Source organism: Protopterus annectens, chromosome 2.part2 (genome assembly GCF_019279795.1).
Source record: "Protopterus annectens isolate FY-2018-M chromosome 2.part2, PAN1.0, whole genome shotgun sequence".
In the NCBI taxonomy this organism is placed as follows: domain Eukaryota; kingdom Metazoa; phylum Chordata; order Ceratodontiformes; family Protopteridae; genus Protopterus; species Protopterus annectens.
In genome coordinates this window covers 528,339,723-528,360,707 of record NC_056730.1, presented here as the reverse complement: position 1 = coordinate 528,360,707, position 20,985 = coordinate 528,339,723, and the positions used below count along the sequence as shown (strand labels likewise).

The 20,985-nt window shown below is 43.8% G+C and overlaps 1 protein-coding gene across 1 annotated transcript in view; it reads right to left on the bottom strand.

Annotated features, from left to right (window-relative positions):
- Positions 1–2,297: 2,297 nt before the first annotated feature.
- Positions 2,298–20,985, bottom strand: part of WDR54 (WD repeat domain 54) — a 1,113,980-nt gene continuing 1,095,292 nt past the window's right edge. Inside the window, exon 9 of the mRNA XM_044064000.1 lies at positions 2,298–4,203. Within this exon, the coding sequence (XP_043919935.1) occupies positions 4,072–4,203 (132 nt within the window). The 3' untranslated portion in view covers positions 2,298–4,071. The remainder of the gene's footprint in view (positions 4,204–20,985) is intronic.

The following is a 20,985-nucleotide window of genomic DNA, read 5'->3' as shown; positions in this document are numbered from 1 at the left end:
ATTTATACAGCAAGGTGATAGTTTTTATTGCCCTTATTTAAAGAAGATCATTAAAACCAGTGCAGGGGGTGACTGTAGCACTACAAAAGTAATTTACAGGGCACAGTGCAATGAATGTGATGCATTCTATGTGGGCAAGACTGTAAATAAACTCAAGCAAAGGATTTCATGTCATCTGTCAGAAATCCGCTCTGGATGTAAAAATAATGCACTAGCCAAACACCTTTCTCGTCATAAAAGACACACAGGTTTTAAGTTCCAGATCCTGGATCACATAGACATGGGTGATCTTGAAGGAGAGATCCCGAATATTCTGGAGAAACAGGAACTCATGTGGCAATTAAAGCTGAACTCTTTTAGAAAGCCTGGACTAAACTACTACTGTTCAATTAAAAGTGCACTGGAACTTAGAAAATTGCCACATTGTTTACATGATTAATTGTTATTTTATTTTTTTCTACAAATTGGTTTTAAATACCATTTTAAATCATTTGAAATTTAAGTGTATATTTTGTTTCCATCATCATACATATATATATATATTTTTTCTGGTTCTCTTTTTTCCACTTTATTCAAAATGATGGTAATAATAACAATACTAACTAATTATACAATTATATAGGTTTTTAGGGTTCTTGTACACAGACCTGAAGAAGTCTAGAAGGACAAAAGCGATCTTTGTTAACAATAGGTTATGAAAATAGAAACTGATTTTTACATGCAAAATGTACATGTGTATATTTATATATAATTTTTGATCGCAAAACGAACTAAGGTTGATATATTTCCAGCCATGTAGTACATTGCCTTGTATAAAATCACAGACTTAATAATTTGGTTAAATAAGATGTACCATTAAAGTACATTAGGGCTATATATTATTATGACAGCTACTAGGTAGGGCAGGACCAGCTCGAATGTCACACTGATGGGGAAAGGGATGTGAATTTAACATGTGTACCAATAACACTTTGTTTTACAGCACAATAAACCACTCCCATGCCTGATAAAAAGTATATATATATTTAGAAAGCTTGTGAGGAAATTATTACTCTATTTTTGTTTTACTTGGATCACTTGTCTGTGTACTTAATAAAGGATTTTCGACTGGAAACAGACTGCCTGCCTTGCTTGGATTACTTTCGAATACTTAGTAATGCTGTAGAATTATATATTTTCTATTATTACTTTTTGACTTGAGTTTACGTTCGCTACTTCTACTACTATTGTCTGATCTGATTAATATACAGTGATTAACTAGAAATATATGGACTGAAAATCTTCCACACAGAGAAATTTCTTACACTGCTTTGTTTAAAAAAAAAAAAAAAAAAAAAAAAAAAAAAAAAAAACAATTGGAAAAAGTCACACACCTTGTTGCTGGGTGTAATATTCTCATGACAGTGGGCCTGTATACTGAAAAGCACAAGAATGTGCCAACGTTTTTGTACTGGGTATTATGCAAACACTGCAATACAGACATAGCTGAAAAGCATTGGAAACAGAAACCATAAAGCATTATAGAGAATTATGAAGTGCATATCTAGTCACATTTAGATATGCCACCAATACATGTAACTCCATATAAATTGCAGGAGTCAATTCTGGACACATTGTGGGTGCTCAAAAGAGCACTTTTGGCTATCACCAAAGATCAAAACAATACTAATTTCATGAACTTTAATTATACCATGAATTAGGATGGGATCCACTCCTGTCATGGTATTAGAAACCCAAAATATCTGCAGAAATTAAACCAGGTAAGGACCTCAAAATTTTAAAACAAGAGGAGACTTTGTCTAAAATGTCTTCTCTTTCTTAGTTTAGCAGAAGCATACTGGTGTCGTGGGAATGGAAATCAAACCAAAAGTAGACAAAAATCAGACAGCAACTGAAAGTGCCAAAAAAACAAAGAAAATATATAAGGTGAAGGATCAGATAAGAAGGAAAGAAATGTGGAACAAGCATAAATATTGTGGCAATACAGAGACCTCCTGGAAAAAAACTCATGTCATCAGGATTTGCTGCAGGAAAGGTTAAAGAGAGGTAAATTCAAACCAAAAGATGAAAGGATAATAAAGGCAGCCCAGGGCAGTGGACTATGTACATGCTGGTTTCCAAGTTCATTGAACATGTGGGAGAATCGATGCAGATTCTGTAAAACAGAAGTGGAAACATTTGCATATGCTCATGACAGAGGGCCTGTATACTGAAAGGTATAATAATGCAGCAAGACTGTTGCATTAGGGATTGCACAAACATTACAATAATGAAGTAGCACAGAAACACTAGAAACATGAGCCACAAAGTATTATAGAGAATGATGAAGTTTATATCACATGGGATCTCCCATTGCCAATAGTTCAGAAAATAGATTCGGGAAAACCTGATATAGCAATCCATGAAAAGAAGACAAAAGAAATATTGATCATTGAAATTTCTACACCCAGTGATTATAGTGTCTTACGTAAAGAAATACATAAAGTCATAAAATATCAGAATTTGCAGGCAGAAATGACAGAAATGTAGGATACCCAGTCAGTTTTACCAGCAGTAGGAGCAATGGGTCTTATAAAAAAGAATGTACAATCATATTTAGATGTGCTACTGATGCATGTAAATCCATATAAACTCCAGAAAGAGTCAATTTTGGGCACATCGCAGGTGCTGTGAAGAGCACTTTTGTCTAACATCAAAATATTTAAATACTAATTTCATGAACTTTAATTATACCCTGCCTTAGGAAAGCATTCACTCCTGTCATGGTGTCAGAAACCCAAAAGACTCGGAGAAATTAAATCGGGTAATGCCCTCATCCCTTTGTGGAGGCTATGTCCTATAATATAACTTATTACAGTCAAAAGTGCAAAGCAAATAAATGAAATACAACTGTGGAATTTTGTGAAATGCATTTTTCAGTTAAATGAAATATTCACTACAATGCTTTTTATTTGTTTTTACTTATCTATATTTTGTTGACTGGATTAGACCACTTGAGTAGACATAATCTACATACCAAACTGTCCAGATTTTTCCAGAATGTCCAGATTTTTGCCTCATATCTTTGGGTTGTTTCTTATGATTTCTGGCAAATCACCGAGGACTGAAGTCAGCAAATAATGGAATACACTTCAGTTACAGACTTCATACTCTTCCAAAAATAATGCTAACAGAAAACCTATTATTCTAGCAAGTTAATAAGAGCAATATTTAAATTTTGCCCTGATGTTGGGATCTTTGTCCCACCATTATTTTCAGCTTTGCCCAGATTTCTTGTGCTTAGAAGTTGAGAGGTATTGAGGGGACCTGGGAATAAACAGTACACAATAAATGATATAAAATACAAGTGACATAATACTACATAAAAAGTATTAGTAGAAACTGAAATTAAGATGATAGAAAGGTTGCCCATATAAAGTAGTTTGAAAATAATGGTGTAACCTTGGGTTATTTGCAATACTGTTTGCGTGATTCAATTATGTATTTAATAACTATACTCATTCTTAATGCTATTTGGTTCTTGTATACGTAGCCTGGATACAGGTTCTTCTATATGGACAGAAGTACAACTGCAATTAGTCATAAAATCACAGATGTTCAGATACCATCAAAACCATCTTCTGCCTCCTAAGTTAGTGCTGGCACTGCCTTTTCATATTTTCTCATTAAAAATGATTTATGGCTGAAACCACTGAAATAAGAAAGGGTCAAAAAATTTTTACGTATGTGACTATAAACATATAGAACAGACTCAACAACAGAAAACAGACAAAAACAAACATTCAGTGATGCCTCCTAACACAGTATGCACATGATTTTGAGTAAAACCTCATTGGGAAATAATGTACATAAAATGTCATTTAAGTACAATACAATATCCACAAGATGCAAACAATGTAGTGCAACATCTGGAAGGTAGTTTATAGCTACATAATTATATTGAACTCTGTTGCTTATAATCACACACAGATACTTGTCAAGATAATGTAGCTAAATGCACCACCTTCTTGTTTGATCAAGTCTTTTGCTATTGTTTTCTTGTTAGGCTTCATGCCCCAGCATGGATTTAATCTATATCTGTATATAGCGTATAATCTCACTAAGATCATATCCTGTTACTGCAAAGGCAGTTCCTTCAGGATCACAAAACTGGGCACCACAGATCTGGACATCAGTGACACATTCCGAATGACAGTGTTCAATCTGGGAAATGAAAGGTAGAGAAAGATCAGAAATACAAGATGTACATTTTCTCAGAACAGTACTATTACTTCTTCAAATAAATAATGCTATGTGCTTAATGAGTACATGTGTTCTTATGGATTAAGTTTTTTTTTTTTTACTTGAGTCTAGAATTTCCTGTTTATTATGGAATTCTGTAATTAAATTCACAGCTTTTATGTCAAAAAGTCACATTCCCCTAGAGGAGATCAGATTTAACTCCGACACTATGCAGAACAGTGATAAATGATGCAACTAAGATAGTAAGAAAATAAGAAGTTATGTACTCACCATAACGTTCCATCTGAGTAGGTAAACTTCATTTGTCAGCAACCTATGGGAATCAGATCCGACCTCGGATCCGAGCCGGCAGTTTTCAACAGCTTTAGATCGGAGATCCAAGCTCCTCCCCTACCCATAATCCCCTGCCAACCCTGACTAACCTCAGATCAAGTTTGCCCAACAGCAGAAACTGCTATAAAATTATTAATCTCAAGATAAAGTGGGTAAAACCCATTGACCTGAGTATGAAGACATTCGCAAGAGGGGGCAGGAGGGAGGGACGGTTGCTGACAAATGAAGTTTACCTACTCAGATGGAACGTTATGGTGAGTACATAACTTTTTAATCTGAAGTAGTTAACTTCATTTGTGCAGCAACCTATGGGACAGAGTCCCCAGCTACCTGAATCTTGGGCGGCCTTCATGGAAGGATGTTCCGGAGCACTGCAGAGCCAAAAGATGCTCTCCCTCTGGAGATAATGTCCAGTTTGTAGAGACTGATAAAAGTATGAGATGAAGCCCAAGTGGCTGCCGAGCAAATATCATCCAAAGAGACTCTAGCTCTAAAAGCCGCAGAGGTAGAGATAGATCAAGTAGAGTGGGCATGGACTCCCTGAGGTGCAGGCCTGCCCGAACTTTCATATGCTAAAAGGATACACTGTGAAATCCATCTAGACAGTGTGACTTTAGACACAGATTTACCCAAGTTAAATTAGGCAAAGGAGACGAACAGCTGATCGGATTTCCTATGATCAGATGTCCTGAGGATGTAGAAGCGAAGTTGTCTATGCACATCCAATGAGTGTAGTTTGTATTCCCCTTTGTTATGGTAATTAGGAAAAAAGACCGGCAGGTTGATGGACTGGTTAATATTTGACTCAGAGGCAACCTTGGGAAGAAAGGAGGGATTGGTCCTGAGGTAAACTCTATCCTTGTGAAAGGTCAAGTATGGGGGTTTTACACAGAGGGCCTGTAGTTCAGAGACCCTTCGAGCCGAGGTGATAGCAACAAGAAAAGCCATTTTCCATGACAAGAATTTAAGATCTACAGAAGCTGCAGGCTCAAATGGGGGAGCTGTCAAGGACTGAAGCACCAGCGTTAAATCCCAAGGAGGGACTACATCCTTCACTGGAGGTCTGAGCAGAAAGATGCACTTCAAAAAGGTCTTACACAATTTCGTGGTGATCAAAGGGCCCAATTAATTTCCCACGTGATAATGAGGGATAGCTGCTAGTTGAACCTTGACTGTGGAGGAGCTAGCCCCCTGAGGAAACAGTCCTGACAGAAAGTCTAATACAGCGGGCAAAGGAGCTGTAAAAGGATCCACATTTTTGCGTTCCGCCCAAATGGAAAAACGTTTCTATTTGCTGCTATAGATCTTTTTAGTAGAAGGCTTGTGCGCTGCTACTAGAATGGTTTTAACTGGGGAAGAGATACCGGGAGTCCTAGCTACGAGTGGAACTGGAGCAGCCAAGCTGTGAGCTTGAGGTTGTCCAGATTCGGGACTGGAAGATCTAGGGGGTGGGATATTAGATCCAGAATCCAAGGAGGATTCACCAGATGAGACCAAAGGTAAGGGAACCAGGTTTGATGAGGCCAAAACGGGGCAATGAGGATAATCCTGCTCCCCAACCGACTGGCTTTCTGAAGAAACTTCAGCATCAGAGGAAGAGGAGGGTAAGCATAAAGAAGACCGGGAGGCCAAGCATGCACCAGAGCGTCTCTCGGGGGTTCCCCGGAGGGGGAAATGAGAGCAAAGTAGTCATAACATTTTGTGTTCGAGGGAGAGGCAAAGAGATCGCAACAGGGTTGACCCCATTTGGTGAAGATCTGATTCGCTATCTCAGGATTCAGAGACCACTCGTATGGTAACAGGATGGTGCGACTTAGTTTGTCCGCTAGGATGTTGGACCTTCCCGGAATGTGCATTGCTATGAGAAAGCGGTTGGTGGAGATCGCCCATTCCCACACCCTCATGGCCTCTCGACAGAGTGGGTAAGACCTGGTTCCCCCTGTTTGTTGATGTACCAGACAACCGATATATTGTCCGTCTGAATCGCAATCGTTCCTACAGGAAGAAGGTCCTGAAGTGCTTGCAACGCTAACAGCACTGCCCTCATCTCTAGGACGTTGATATGCAGTGAGGTCTCCGTGAGGTCCCATGTGCCTTGGACTGTCCTGCCCGAACAATGCCCCCCCACCAAAAGTGGGAGGCATCCGTGGTCACCGTGGCTAGTGGAGGGGGTCATAGAAAAGGGGCGTCCTTGCTGGAGGTCCGGAGATTGGAGCCACCATAGGAGGGCCCTCTTGCAAGCCCTGCTGAGCGGAAAGGGATGGCTCAGAGGATAGTGAAGAAAAGACCACTGGACCTGAAGGGTCCATTGTAAGACCCTCGTATTCAAACATGCTATTGGCAATAGGTTGATTGCTGCCACCATCGAGCCAAAAGCCCTCAGGACCAATTCCGCCGGGGAGCTGGAGATTGCAGAATGGCCTGCACGTGTAGCCTCAGGGATAGTAGACGGTCTGTGGTCAAAAAAGCTAGGAATTTGTTTGTGTCCAATCTGGCCCCTATGAAGACTATAGTCTTAGTCGGAGTAAGAGATGACCTTTCTATGTTGATAGTGATCCCCAGCCGGGGAGCTAGACGAAGAAAGTAGTTTCTGGCTGCACAGAGTAGATGCCTTGTCGGGGTGGTCAGAAGCCAGTCATCCAGGTATGGGAAGACCTGAATTCCCTGGAGCCTCAGGTGGGCCGCAATCACTGCTAACACTTTGGTGAACACCCTGGGGGCTGTGGTGAGACCAAAGGGGAGGACCCTGAACTGGAAATGACTGGCTCCCAGCCAGAAGCTGAGGAACATCCTGGATCGCCTGTCCATCAGAAAGTGGTAGCACGCATCCTTGAGGTCTATACAGCACATCCAATCATTTTCCCGCAAAAGGGGGAGATTGGATTGAACAGTGACCATGAGGAACTTCTCTTTGGTTAATGACAGGTTCAGGGAAGAGAGGTCGAGGATTGGTCTTAAGTCCCCCGTCTTTTTTGGCACCAAGAAGAACCTGGAGTAAAACCTGGACCCACACTGGTCTGGGGGGACATGTTGGAGGGCTCTTTTTTCCAGCAAATGTTGGATTTCCATTGCTGCGGCCTCCCTCTAATCGGGTGGGACATCAGGGAGGTATCTGGGGCTGCATGGGTAACGAGAAAAGGGAATTAGATATCCTCTGGATATGATGCGAAGCACCCAGTGGTCTGTTGTGATGGACTCCCAAGCTGCTGGGTGCTTCGAGAAACGCCCCCCGACTGCCTCCAGAGTGGAGCAGTTGGACAACCCCTCAGGGGTGTTGCGTGTGTTGGTCCGAGAAGGGTTCTCTGGATCCAAATTTCCGTGGGCCCCCTCTGCCTCTAGGGTGGCGTCCACCCTGCCCTCCTCTGCCGCAGAAGGGTGGAAGTCTGGAGCGGGACGGGACTGTTGCAACTTCCAGAACCACATCTTCTTCTGTTCCTTTTGGTTCTTAGAGAAGGACCTCTGGGGAGCAGAGAAGCGGACTTCGACGGCAGACAACGTCTTCCCAACCTTTTCGCTGTGGACCAAGGTACCTCGCACGGTTTTGCCGAAGAGGGCAGAACCATCAAAAGGGGCATTAGCGAAAGACACCTTAAAGGGTTCCACGAAATCACAGTGCCAGAGCCAGGCCTGACGTCTCATAATGAGGCCCGCTCCGCCGGCTCTAGCGGCTCCTTCCGTGGCATGAGACAGAAGCCGCATAGAGGTGTTAGATATGGATTGTAGAGTGGCCATCCAGGTTAAGTGCAATTGTTTGTCCTCCGCTGACATGGACTCGGGGGGCGACGCAGCATACTCTTTGATAAGGTCCCGCTGCGGTCGGAGCACATGTGCCATGTAGTTCAGTGACCTCACAGAGAAGGTAGCCGAACTAAACACCTGCTTCCCTAGGCGGTCCATCGACCGAGACCCCTTGCTCAGGGGATGAACCGAGGGACTCTCCTGAGCAAGTTCCCTCTTGGTGGCCGCCGCCACCAACATGGCATCTACAGGGGGACCCTTACTCCAGTGGGACTTGTCAGAGGGTGGGCTAAGAATCTTGTCCAGGCGCTTGGGGACTGGCTCCACAGTGTCCGGCTCATTCCACGCCCTGGTAGTAATCAAGTCTACCAGGGGGTCGGCCGGAGGGGACACCCAAGAGGTAGACGGACCTGCTTCAAATGCCTCCAGGAACACGGATTCGTCTGAGGTAGGCTTTGGGGCAGACCACCCCCCCCTTTATTCTGAGCATCTCCATGATGTCACCAAATGAGACATCTTCGGGGGGTGATCTTGGGGAGCCTTCCCCTTCCTCCAAATCCGTGTCCTCAGTCAAGGACTCGGGGGAGTCCAGGTGCCTCCTCTTGCACCTTCGCTTGTGATGAACCTCCTCGGGGGGGCTGTCCGAGGAGGTCTCACCAACAACGTCTTGCTCCAATGGAACTACTTGGGACGTCAAAGCAGGCTGTCCCTGGGGCCGGGTGATGGAAGTCAGGCCCAACTGAGAAGGAGTGCAGGGTGGAGCCGTGGCAAGGGCCGGGGGCCTGGAATCTCTCAACAGGACCCGCTTCACCACGTCGAATGCTGAGGGAGAGCTGCTCTCTCTGGGATCCAAAAGCAGACTCTCCCTCGGATCCGATGGACGGATCGGGGCCGGCGACGAAGTGATCGGATCTGACGGACCAGCATGCTCTGACCTGGACAGAGCCGAAGGCACACCAATACTGCCAGATCTGAAGCTCGGCTCCGAGAGCTCGGATCCGAAGAAAATGGACCCGACAGACTCGAGGGAAGTGTCGGCACCGAAGTACCCGAGAATATCGGCGCCGACACACCCCCGGCTTCAAGGCTGCCCAGCTCCGAACACTCCGAACCAGGGTAGCAGGACGGAGAAGGAGCTATCGGGGCAAAGAAGGGGGTCTAACTCCCCCCAGGAGGGGAGGGAGGCAGGAGCACTCCCATCTGCAGTTGGGCCTGGAGGAATCTTCTCATCATCCGGTCCAAATCCGCATCCGTGAGACTTCTGGTAGATCTCGACGAGGCCCCCGAGGCGGGGCGGGAATGTCGCCTTGATGACCTCGAAGGAGATCAGGTCTCCTTCTCCTCAGGACACGGTGAAAAGCACGGGGACCGGATCAGAGAAGGAGGAGACCCAGAAGACCTGGAGGGAGAAGACCGCTTAGCCGGGGGGGGGGGGGCGAAGCAGAGGCCTCGGCCCACCGCTTGTGGTGCTTCTCCCTCCTCCTTTCTTTCCTGGCCTCCCTCTCCTCCGGGCCTAAGGCAGGAGGTTGAGCCCCGGCCGGGGGGAGGGAAGCAGGAGTGGCAGCTGACGCAGCTGCAGTGGGAGCCACGGGAGGACCGGAGGTAGAAGCCAAATCCCAGGGCAGAAGATCCGCCAGAATCAGCTTAGACCTCTGCTCCTTGAGTGCCCTGGGGTTGAACGCTGTACAAATGGTACAAACAGAGGACAGGTGCTCAACCCCAAGGCACAACACACACTGAGTGTGGCCATCCACTGGGGACAGCTTATGGCCACACTCGGTGCACTCAGTAAACATCACCTTTGGGGCCTCAGGCATACTATTAGAAGGTAAGCCACACACACTAGGCCTCAAACACACACACACGCAACCCTGACGGAACCACGAAGGAAGGGGGAGGTTAAATAGAAACAAAATAATTTAAACTAAGAGAGTTTTTGGTTAGAAAAAAAGGGACCTAAACACACACTCACACCAAAGGTTAAAGAAAAGTGGTAGAAATGTTAAATTATTCTCACAAAAGAATGAAAACGCCTGGAACTCTGGATCAAGCTGCTGAAGTAAACCATGGCAAACTAGATCTGAGGTCAGTCAGGGTTGGTAGGGGGAGGAGCTTGGAGCTCGGATCTAAAGCTGTTGAAAACTGCCGGCTCGGATCCGAGGTTGGATCCGATTCCCATAGGTTGCTGCACAAATGAAGTTAACTACTTCAGATTAAAAGTTATATCCTTAACATAACACTAGATCCATGTTTTTTTCTTCCATCCAGCTGAACAGATGGGTTATTGGCTCTGACAGGATCCAACTTTGTCACATTTTTTCAGGTTCTTGGATCTGTTGCTCAAGCTTCTCCCCTACCCATAATTCTCACCTGCCCCCTATAATACCTCAAATTAGGCTTGTTTGTAAAAATCAATAAGAGAGAACATGAAGAACTAAGATAACACTAGGATACAGTTATAAATTATATATCACGTAAGACTCTGGGTCCAATGAGGTCAGACGATAGCCACAAAGATGACAATTTAGGCAAGGTTTGGCAGAGAGAGGGAGGGCTAGGTCAGAAGAAAGAAAACATCACAATTATAGCATTATGGTAAGTACAGAACTTTCGTATCCAATGTTGTCTTTTCTGTCAGATTCAACAGAAGGAACAGATTCCCCAACTACTAGCACTCCAAGGTGATCTCAAGGAAGGATATTCTGAAGGACTGTGTAACTGAAGGATGCAATGGGTCTAGACTGCAGGTTCAACTTAGTGGGAAGCAAAGGTATGAAGAGTAGACCAAATATCCACAACACAAATGTCATTTAAAAGATACTCCGGCAAAGAAAGCTGCAAAGGCTGCAATCTCTCTGGTTGAATGAGCTTTTGGTTTGTGAGAAAGAGAAAGACTTTTCTCTTTATATGCAAAAGTAATACAATGAGAAAGCTACCTGGACAACAGGACTTTTGAAACATCATCTCCCAATTTGGCTTTTGAAAAAGAAACAAAAAGTTGATCTGTTTTACTAAAACCCTTGGTACCATGTAAGTAAAACCTTAGTTGATGATGAACATCAAGTAAATGCAAAGTGTATTCCCCTTTATCAGAAAATTTTGGAAAGAAGACTGGGAAGTTAAGTGTTTGATTAATGGCAGCTTCTGTGGCCACTTTTGGAAGAAAACTGGGATTGGTTTGATGAGACACCCTGTCCTTATGAAAGATCAAATAAGGAGGTTTGCAAGATGATGCCTGAAACTCAGAAATTCTCCTAGCTGATGTAATGACTACCACAAAATAGTCTTCCAGAACAGAAACTTTAGTTATGCTGAAGCTGCTGGTACCAAAGGTGGTCTAGTTAAGGCTTGAAGCAATAAAGTAATGTACCAAGGAGGAACTGGATCCCTCAGAGGGTGCCTGAGAAGGAATGTTCCCTGTAAAAAAAAAGCATTACAATTCTGATTTTCTCCTACATGAAAGTTAGATATGGTTGTGCAGCACCTTAATGGTAGAAAAACTAGCACCTTCCTGAAATAATCCTGCCAAAAAATCCAGAATAGAAGGTAAAGATACAGAGAAGGGATCTAACCACCTTTGATGCTGTCCAGACAGTAAATCTTTCCCGTTTACTTCTATAGACTTTTTGGGTGTTCAGCTTTTGTTAGGAGGATAAAATATGGCATACTAAAGTGGAAAGCCTGGCATCCCTGGTCAACACTGGAAATAGATGGACTTTCAGAACCATTAGGCTGACCAGATGGGTGAGACAGTAGATTTGGAAGCAGGTCCAGCACTCTGTGAGGGTGTTGAACCAAACCTGACTAGACCAGAAGGGAGCCATGAGAATCACTGTTGCCTTGCACTGGATTGCTTTCTGAAGGAACTTTGTTACAAGTGAAAAGGTGGAAAGGCATACAGGAGATCCACGTCCCAAGTGTAAATCATAGCATCCCTCCTGGATATCATGGCAAAGTAGTTGCTGCACTTGGTATTCAGGAGGGACAAGAAGAGATCATAACATGGCTGGCCCCAGCAACTGAAAATCACAACTGGTACTGGCTGAGAGGCCACTTGTGAAGCAGGAGAATGGATCTCCTCAGCTTGCCTGCTAACACACTGGAACTCACCAGAATGTACGTTGCCACTAGAAAGCATTGGGAACCCATTGACAAACCTTCATAGCTTCACAACATAGAGGGTATGAACGGGTCCCCCTTACTTGCTGATGTACCAGACCACGGCCTTGTTATTTGTCTGGATGGAAATCATACCTTTGGAAAAGGAATCCTGAAAAGCCAGAAATTCTAGGAGGACTGTCTTCATTTCCAAGATATTTATGTGCAGTTTGGCCTCTGAAGTTGCACACATGCCTTTGACCATCTTCCCTTTGAAATGCCCTACCACCCTCATACCCCAGAAGGGAGGCATCCATAGTCCTTGTTGCCTTCAGTGGTGGAAAGATGAATAGCTGACCACAAGTCACTAATGTGGAACTTAACCACCAGTGGATGTGACACCTGGATATCAGTGTGAGGTGAACTGGGAAATGCATGGGTTGATAAAATACTGACCACTGGAAAGAGAGGGTCCACTGTTGCACTCTCAAACAAAATATGACTAGAGGAACTAGCATGATTGAAAAGGCCAGTGACCCCAGTAGCTGAAGAATATGTCTTGCTGGAGTATTCGAAAAGGACAGAACCTTAAGTTTGCTGACACTGAGAAAGTACTCCTGAGTCTGAAAGTATTTGAGACATCATTTCTAGGTGGCAAACTATGAATTACATTGCTTGGTCAGTGTCAGATGACTTTTCTTTAGATTGACAGTAATCCCTAACTGGTGACAGAAATGGAGCAAGCTGTCACTGTAAATAAAAAGATCCTTGGTTTGTATGGTGAAGAGCCAGTCAGGAAACACTCTGCATCTTTGCAATCTCAGATATATTGCTACCACTGCCATGCACTTGATGAACACCCTGAGGGCTGTGGCGAGACTAAAGGGCAATGCTCTGAACTAAAAATGACTTGCCCGCAGCCAGAAGCAGAGAAACTTCCTGGACTGCCTTGCTGTCTTTATGTGATTGTAGGCATCCTGAAAGGCTATTCAACACATCCAGTCTTCTGTCCTAAAAAGAGGCACAATGGAATGATATGTGGCCATCTGGCACTTTGTCGGTTTTACAGATTGATTTTGGGGGGGTGGAGGTTTCTTTTTTGGGACAAAAAATAATCTTGAATAGGCTCCAAATCCTTGCTGGTCTGCTGGGATCCTCTGGATAGCAGCTTTGAAGTTTCTGCTGCTGCCAATTTCCTCTGACTGGGTGAAATGTTGAGAAGTTTCCTTTTGTTTCTTGGGGGGGGGGGGCAAAGGGAATAACATAGCCTCTGTTAATTATCTTCTGCACTCAAGAGTCATTAGTGATAGCTAACCAGCTGTGAGGGTGCAGAAACAAGTGCCCCTGACTGCCTCCAGAGTGCAGCAGTTGGGCAACTGCTCAGGAATGTTGGAAGGATTTCTCGGTAAAGGGTCCATGAAACCCTTGATTTTGTGATCCCCCTCTGCTCCAGGGGTGACATCTGTTGAAATTGTTTCCTCCACTGTCTCCCGAAGGGTCCTGAGCAAAACTCTAGATTTACAGAATGGTAACTTCTTTCCACCCTTTTGATTCTGGGAGAAAGTCCTTTGAGGATGAAAAATCTGATGCCTACAACTAAAAGGGTTTTGTACTTCTGGTGAGCTTTTCCTTGACCTTGGGTTCAAATAATGTGGAACCATCAAAGGAAGCATTGATAAAGGATGTCTTGAAGCTCTCCACAAAATCAGAGAGATGCATCAAGGCATGCTCGTGAATGGCAATGCCGGTGCTTGCAGCTCTCAATGTGCCATCAAGCTGCATAGGAAAGCAGTTGCGTGGACATGCTAGACATCGACTGAAGGGTAGTTAGCTGCAGTTACACAGGCTTCTGTATATCAACAGGCAAATTACCAGAGAAAGACTTGGAAAGTTCTATGGTCAACTCTCTCTGGAATTGTATAATATATGCTAGGCCGTTCAGCTCCCTTATAGCAAATGTTGCTGAAGCCCAAGTCCAACACCCTAAACTTCTTGTTAGAGGGATGGACTGCAGTGCTCTTTTCAGAGAGTTCTTTTTTCATGGCTACTGCAAACACTACCATATCTACAGTGGGACTCTTGCTCTAATATGGTCTATTCCTAGGGAGATACCAAGATCTTGTCAGGTTTTCTCAGGACTGGCTCCATTACATGGGGTTCCTTCCAAGCCTGCTGACAGACCAGGTCAGTGAGCTCATCACTGGGACAGACCACCTAAAAAGTAGATAGGGCAGCCCTGAAAGAATGAAGGAATGCAGAATCCTCTTGGGAGGGGCTTTCAGTGAACCAACCCCTTCACTGTTTCATCAATTCAAGGATGTCTCCAAATGAGATATCTACTAAGGGGGGCATCCCCTTCCTCGAAGTTGGTATCTTCCATAAGGGACTCCTTAGAGGAGTCCAGATACTTTTGCAAGTCCATTTTGTATGGCCTTTCTGGTGGAAGACTCTGGGGATGGCTCGGAATCAGAAGGGGAACTCATTAGATGAGACTATCTGAGACTTATTGATGCTGGCTTCTCCTGTCTGTAGGGATAACCATAAGAATGAGCTGCAGAATCCAGAAGGGGTTGGGGCAGTGCTGGGTGGGGGCAAGAGACTTCTTCTCTAGGCCTGGAGAGTACCTTTCAAAGTCCTAAAAGCCAAAACCAAGACACGAACTGAGGGAGAGTCCTCAGGATTCAAAGACCCCAGCAAAGAAACCTCCCAGAGCGTAATCCAACTTGGCTTCAAAGCTGACATAAATGTTGAGATGTCCAAGGCTGAAGTGCCCAAAGGCAGGGAAGGCTCTGACAAACTTAAAATCAATACCAAACCCTGGAATTTGGCCCTGACCTCTTGGCTCTGAGACCCATCGGGATCTGACCCTATCAAAGTTGAATGGGTAAGGGAAACTGCTGGAGTCAAAATCGAACGAGTTATTAGCTCTGACATTACCACCTCACAGGTAACACTTGGCACCATAGATACCTGATCCAAAGGCTGGACCTGGGAAGGAGATATCAACAGGAATGCTGTTGGGGCCTACGCTGGCACCCTGGGTGGGGGAGGCACTGTGAGGACCCATCTGTATTTGCATCCTCAGAAACTTAAGCATTTATTTATTTTATTTTATTTTACATTTGTTTACTGGGAAAGTCCGATTGGACACAAGTCCTTTTTCAGCGTTGGCCTGTGGAGAAATGCTCCACATATTACACAGACAAGATTTAAACATAGTATAATTTTGCAGTTAGAAAGAGAGATATTTACATTTTCATTTACAAGACGTCATTCATAATACAAATTTTTAGTTAAAACCCAACATATAGAAAAATAGGTAAGTTTACATTGATTATACAAGACACCATTAAGAAGTATGGCTATAGAAAGTATATTTGGAGATACGATGAAACAGAGCAAGGAATTAAGTGTGGAAGGAAGACTAGGATATATAGTAAGAAAAAGGAGACTAGTAAGCTGAAAGAAAAAAAAGGGTTAACTACCTGACCATATGGGTTTGGAGTTTAGTAGGAGTGGGCACTAGTAAGATAGAGGTACTCTAGCCTGGCGATTTACAATTGCAGGTCCAGTTGACTTGGAGGTGCGTTTCTGGGCATTTTTTGAACTGGGTCAAAGAAATGGTGACTATTATATTTGTGGGCAGAGTGTTGCATTTTTTAGTTATATAGTTTGAGTAGAGAGACACTCTTGCAGAGTTGTTGGCTATAGTGACTTGTAGCAGAGGTTTGTTATTGGAACATAGGACCCTAGCACTGGAGTAAGGCTGTATTAGGTTTTGTAATGAAGGGGTTTTCTCAGGGTAATAAAGTATTGTTTTGGGTTAGTATAAGTTGGTTGTAAAGAAGAAATTGAGGAATTTCTAGCCAGTTAACTTTTTTTAGGGCTGAGCAGCGATGAGTGAGATGTGAGCTATTGGAGGCAAACTTTCCTATTTTGTTATAGCAAACTTCAAGCTTAGATATATCGAATTTTCTGAGGTTGGTGAGGATAGTGGAGGCATATAGGAGTGTGGACAGGAGGTGAGTTTGTGCTATTTTGGCCTTGGTGCTGTTTGTAAGGAATTGTTTGTTTCTATACAGCCCCCCTAATTTTTTGTGAACTTTCTTAACAGTGATTGAAATGCGAGTGTCAAACCTCATGTTGCTGTCTATTTTCAACTCCAAGAAGCTTGGTGTGTTTGACAGGAAGGATAGTAGTTTTATTATTTGATGTAATAGTAAATGTGGGTGTATGAGTGGTGTTGTTGGTTGGTTGGAAGTTGAGAAGTTTGGTTTTATTGGGGTTTAGTATTAGTTGAGAATTATTGAGCCATTCTTCTACAGAGAGGAAAGAGCCCTGTGTTTTCACTTGTAGTTCTTGCAGAGAAGGTGAGGAACAGATTAGTGTAGAGTCATCAGCGTATTGGATGACTGAAGCATGAAGAGTTGAAGTGTGGAGTTTGTTAGTATACACAGAGAAAAGTAAGGGACCAATTATAGAGCCTTGCAGAACACCTATTGTAACTGGTAATAGAGGAAAAAGTTCTTGCCTCCATTGTACTGCTTGTTGTCTATTTGTTAAGTAATTCTGAAACCAGGTAAGGGTAGGTTTACTAAGCTTTAGTTCAGAGAGGGATATAATGAGTTTTTCAGGTTAACCATGTCAAAAGCCTTGGAGAGGTCAAGAAAGACAGCAGAGACATAGTTGCCATTATTTCTGTGATTGTTAACTGTGTGGTTGTATGTCAGAAGGGCTGTTGTGGTGCTGTGATAACATCTAAAGCCATGTTGGGTATTGATGAGAAGGTTATGGGTGTTAAGGTATTTCAAAATTTGTGTGTGTACACACTTCTCCAGTATTTTGGACAGAGGAAAGAGTATGGCTATGGGGCGATAGTTTGTTGGCTCTTTGGAGTTACCACCTTTATGGAGTGGAATGACATGAGATGCTTTCCAGACTTCTGGGACTAGGTTTTCAGATATGCAATGGTTGATGGGAACACATATTAGGCATGCTATGGCATCGGCAGTTAGCTCTTTGGAGTTACCACCTTTATGGAGTGGAATGACATGAGACGCTTTCCAGACTTCTGGGACTAGGTTTTCAGATATGCAATGGTTGATGGGAACACATATTAGGCATGCTATGGCATCGGCAGCTAGTTTTAGGAATTCAACATGGAGTTTGTCAGCAGCTAAAGTGGTACATTTTAATTTCCAGAGGAGGTTTCTGATTATGTCTGTAGGAATGGGTGGAAGTTAAAGCTGTTATTATTAGTATGGAGTTCAGATGGTAGGCTTGAGGATGAAAGGTTCTGAGAGTTTGCAAGTGTGAGGATTGATTCAGTGAAGAATTTGTTAAATAGGGAGGAAATATTAATTGTAGTATCGGTTAGGGTTGGAAGGGGAGTTTCTGATTTCCATGGTGGAGAATATTGTTAATTGCACACCAAAATTTTTTGGGATTGTTTTGATATTATCCTGTCAACATCAGTTTCTTTCAGACTCTATGGCAACCAAAAGGATCTAAAAGAGGAAGCCACTGTGGGTGGCCTACAGGATCTGTGTATCGACCTTTCCTCTGAAGTGGGAGAAAGGAGCTGAGAGCTGTTAAGTTTCTGTGCAGTTTCGAGGACTGTTGCATTTCAATGGAAGGGAAGTTTACTGTTGCTCATGCTAAGTCTGTTTTCAATATGTAATTGTTTTGTTTAGCAAATGGCCATCATCAGCATTTGAGCTATAAAATTTGAAAGCAGTGTTAGTAGCACAATAGACAGCATACTTGCCTTTAGTGCAGATAGTTGTGGGTTCTACCCCACACCATGTAGAAGGAGTGCTAATATTGCAGTGCCCTATAAGGAGGGATGGGGGAGCTGTACTCATGAGTGTGTCCTCCGTTGGATGAGATGTCTAGTAATTATGAAGATGTCTAGTAATTATGAACTTGTTGCCAGTTTGACAGCGATTCCCTACTGCAATATTACCAGCTGCTTAACATTTTTTTTAAATGTAAAGTACAGTTTTGTACCTACCATAAATGTAGATGTCCGATAGGTATGCATCTGCAGTCATAACATATGGGTTGTTCTGCCTCAGGCAGCCCTTCGGTCGGCCAGATTCCAAAGTCTGGGTCTGGCCTCGGCTGACGTCGCACTTTCCCCGACGTCAGAGCGTCTGGGGTATAAAAGCATCAGCTGACGCCATTTTCCTCAGTTTTTCTTGCCCCAGATGCCAGGTGCCCTCTAGGAAGGCTAAATTTGGATAAATGCTGAAAAGTTCCAAACATTTGCAAATTATATACATGTATAAACAAACAAATACACCATAATAGATTCCCCCAGCTAGCTAAAAGAGGGGTAAGCACCCTAGGAATACCACAGAGGGGAAGGAGGGAGGGTAATCCTGACTGCAGATGCATACCTATCGGACATCTACATTTATGGTAGGTACAAAACTGTACTATGTCCTTCAAGGATGCATCTGCAGTCATAACATATGGGTAGAATACCATAGCCAATCTGGGGGAGGAGGTACTAAGAAAAGGATGGTGTAGTTAAGATCCCCTGCAGGACTGCAGTTGCAAACCCTGCTCTGGATCTAGTGTATAAAGGTAGATTGTAATGCTTGGCAAATGTATGCACGGAGCTCCAAGTAGCAGCTTCTAAAATGTCCTTGGTAGCCACCCCCCGTAGGAAGGCTGTAGTGGTGGCCATGGCCCTTGTGGAGTGAGGCCTGATATTTTCAGGAACTGTCTTTCCATGAAAAGAGTAGCAAAATCGAATGCAATTTCCTATCCATTTTGAAATTGTCTGTTTGGAAATTGCTCTTCCTTGCACCCCAGTTGCATATGCTACAAAAAGTTGGTCAGTTTTTCTGCTAGTTTTTGTTCCGTCCAAGTAGTAGCGTAGTTGTCTGTGTATATCCAGGGTGTGCAAAAGTTTTTCCCCTCTATTCTGTGGATTAGGAAAGAACGTAGGCAAGTGAATAGCTTGGTTCAAGGATACCCTAGATACCACCTTTGGCATAAAAGTAGGATTGGTTCTTAGTGACACCCTGTCCTGGTGGAAAATAAGAAAAGGCTGCACTGCCATTAATGCTTGTAACTCAGATACTCTTCTTGCTGAAGTGATTGCCAGAAGGAATGCAGTTTTCCAAGACAGAAACTGTAGATCCGCTGATGCTGCTGGTTCAAAAGGAGGTAGTGTCAGTTTCTCCAGCACAAAGTTGAGATCCCAGGTAGGTAGAGGGGGTCTTCTTGGAGGTTTAATATTTTTGATCCCTCTCAGAAATTGTCTGAGGAGAGGGTGTGAGAAGATAGGTGGATCCACATTGTATTCTGCTGAAATTGCTGAAGCATGAATCTTAATGGAAGAATAGGACAGGCCATTGTGGAACAATTCTGCTAAGTATTCTAGGAAATGTGTGAGGTTTGCCACTGTGACATCTGTGCCCTTTGATGTGCTCCAAATGAGAAATCTCTTCCATTTAGCTGAGTATGTCTTCCTTGTGGAAGGCCTGCGAGCCTCCAGGATAATGTCCTTCACCCGCTGAGATAAAATAGTTTGATTGGGATTTAAGGAATTTTCCAGGCAGTTAGCTGCAATGTTTTCAAGTTGGGATGCAGGGTCTTGAAATTGTTCTGCATCAGAAGAAGAGGCCATAGGGGGAGAGGCCATGATTTTGCCTGAGACATGCTTCTCAATAATGGATACCAGTGTTGCCTTGGCCAGTCCGGAGCTATTAGTATCACTTTTGGCTGTTCCTCCCTGATCTTCAGTAGAACCTTGTACATCAATGGGAGAGGTGGGAAGGCATATACTGTTAGGGTTTTCCAGCTGAAAGAGAGAGTCCACCCTCCAAGCTTGTGGGTGGTATGTCCTTGAGCAGAATGTCTTCAGTTGATTGTTGAGTGGGGAGGCGAACAAATCTATCTCCGGCATTCCCCATGTCTTTGCTATGAGTTGGAAGATGTCTGGGTGCAGCATCCATTCGTGTGCATCCATGGTAGTTCTGCTTAAGCTGTCCGCCAGTGCATTTTCTTTCCCTGGCACGAATTGTGCCTGTAGTTGGATATTGAGATTCAGGCATAGTTCCCACAGATTCATAGCCATCCGGCATAGAGGGTAAGAATGTGTGCCTCCCTGCTTGTTTATGTACCACATGACCGTGCTGTTATCTGTCCTTATTAGCAGGTGTCCTTGTTGGAGGAAGGGTTTGAATGCCTCGATTGCATGCCTCACTGCCAGCATTTCCTTTTGGTTTATGTGCATGCTTAGCTGTCCTTGAGGCCATAGGCCTTGGATACATTTGTCCTCCATGTGTGCTCCCCATCCTTGGTCTGAGGCGTCCGTGGTGATGGTCTGCCTTGGTTTTGGTTTGTTGAAAGGCAACCCTCTGTTGGACTGGCAGGACTGAGCCCACCACAGGAATTCCTTTTGAAGGCATGGAATGATTGGTATCATGGTTTCTAAACTGTGACTGTGCTGAGACCACACACTCCGGAGGTACCATTGTAATTTCCTCATATGCAGCCTGGCATGCGGTATTAGAATTATGCAGGATGCCGTGTAACCCAGGGCTTGCAGGATTTTCC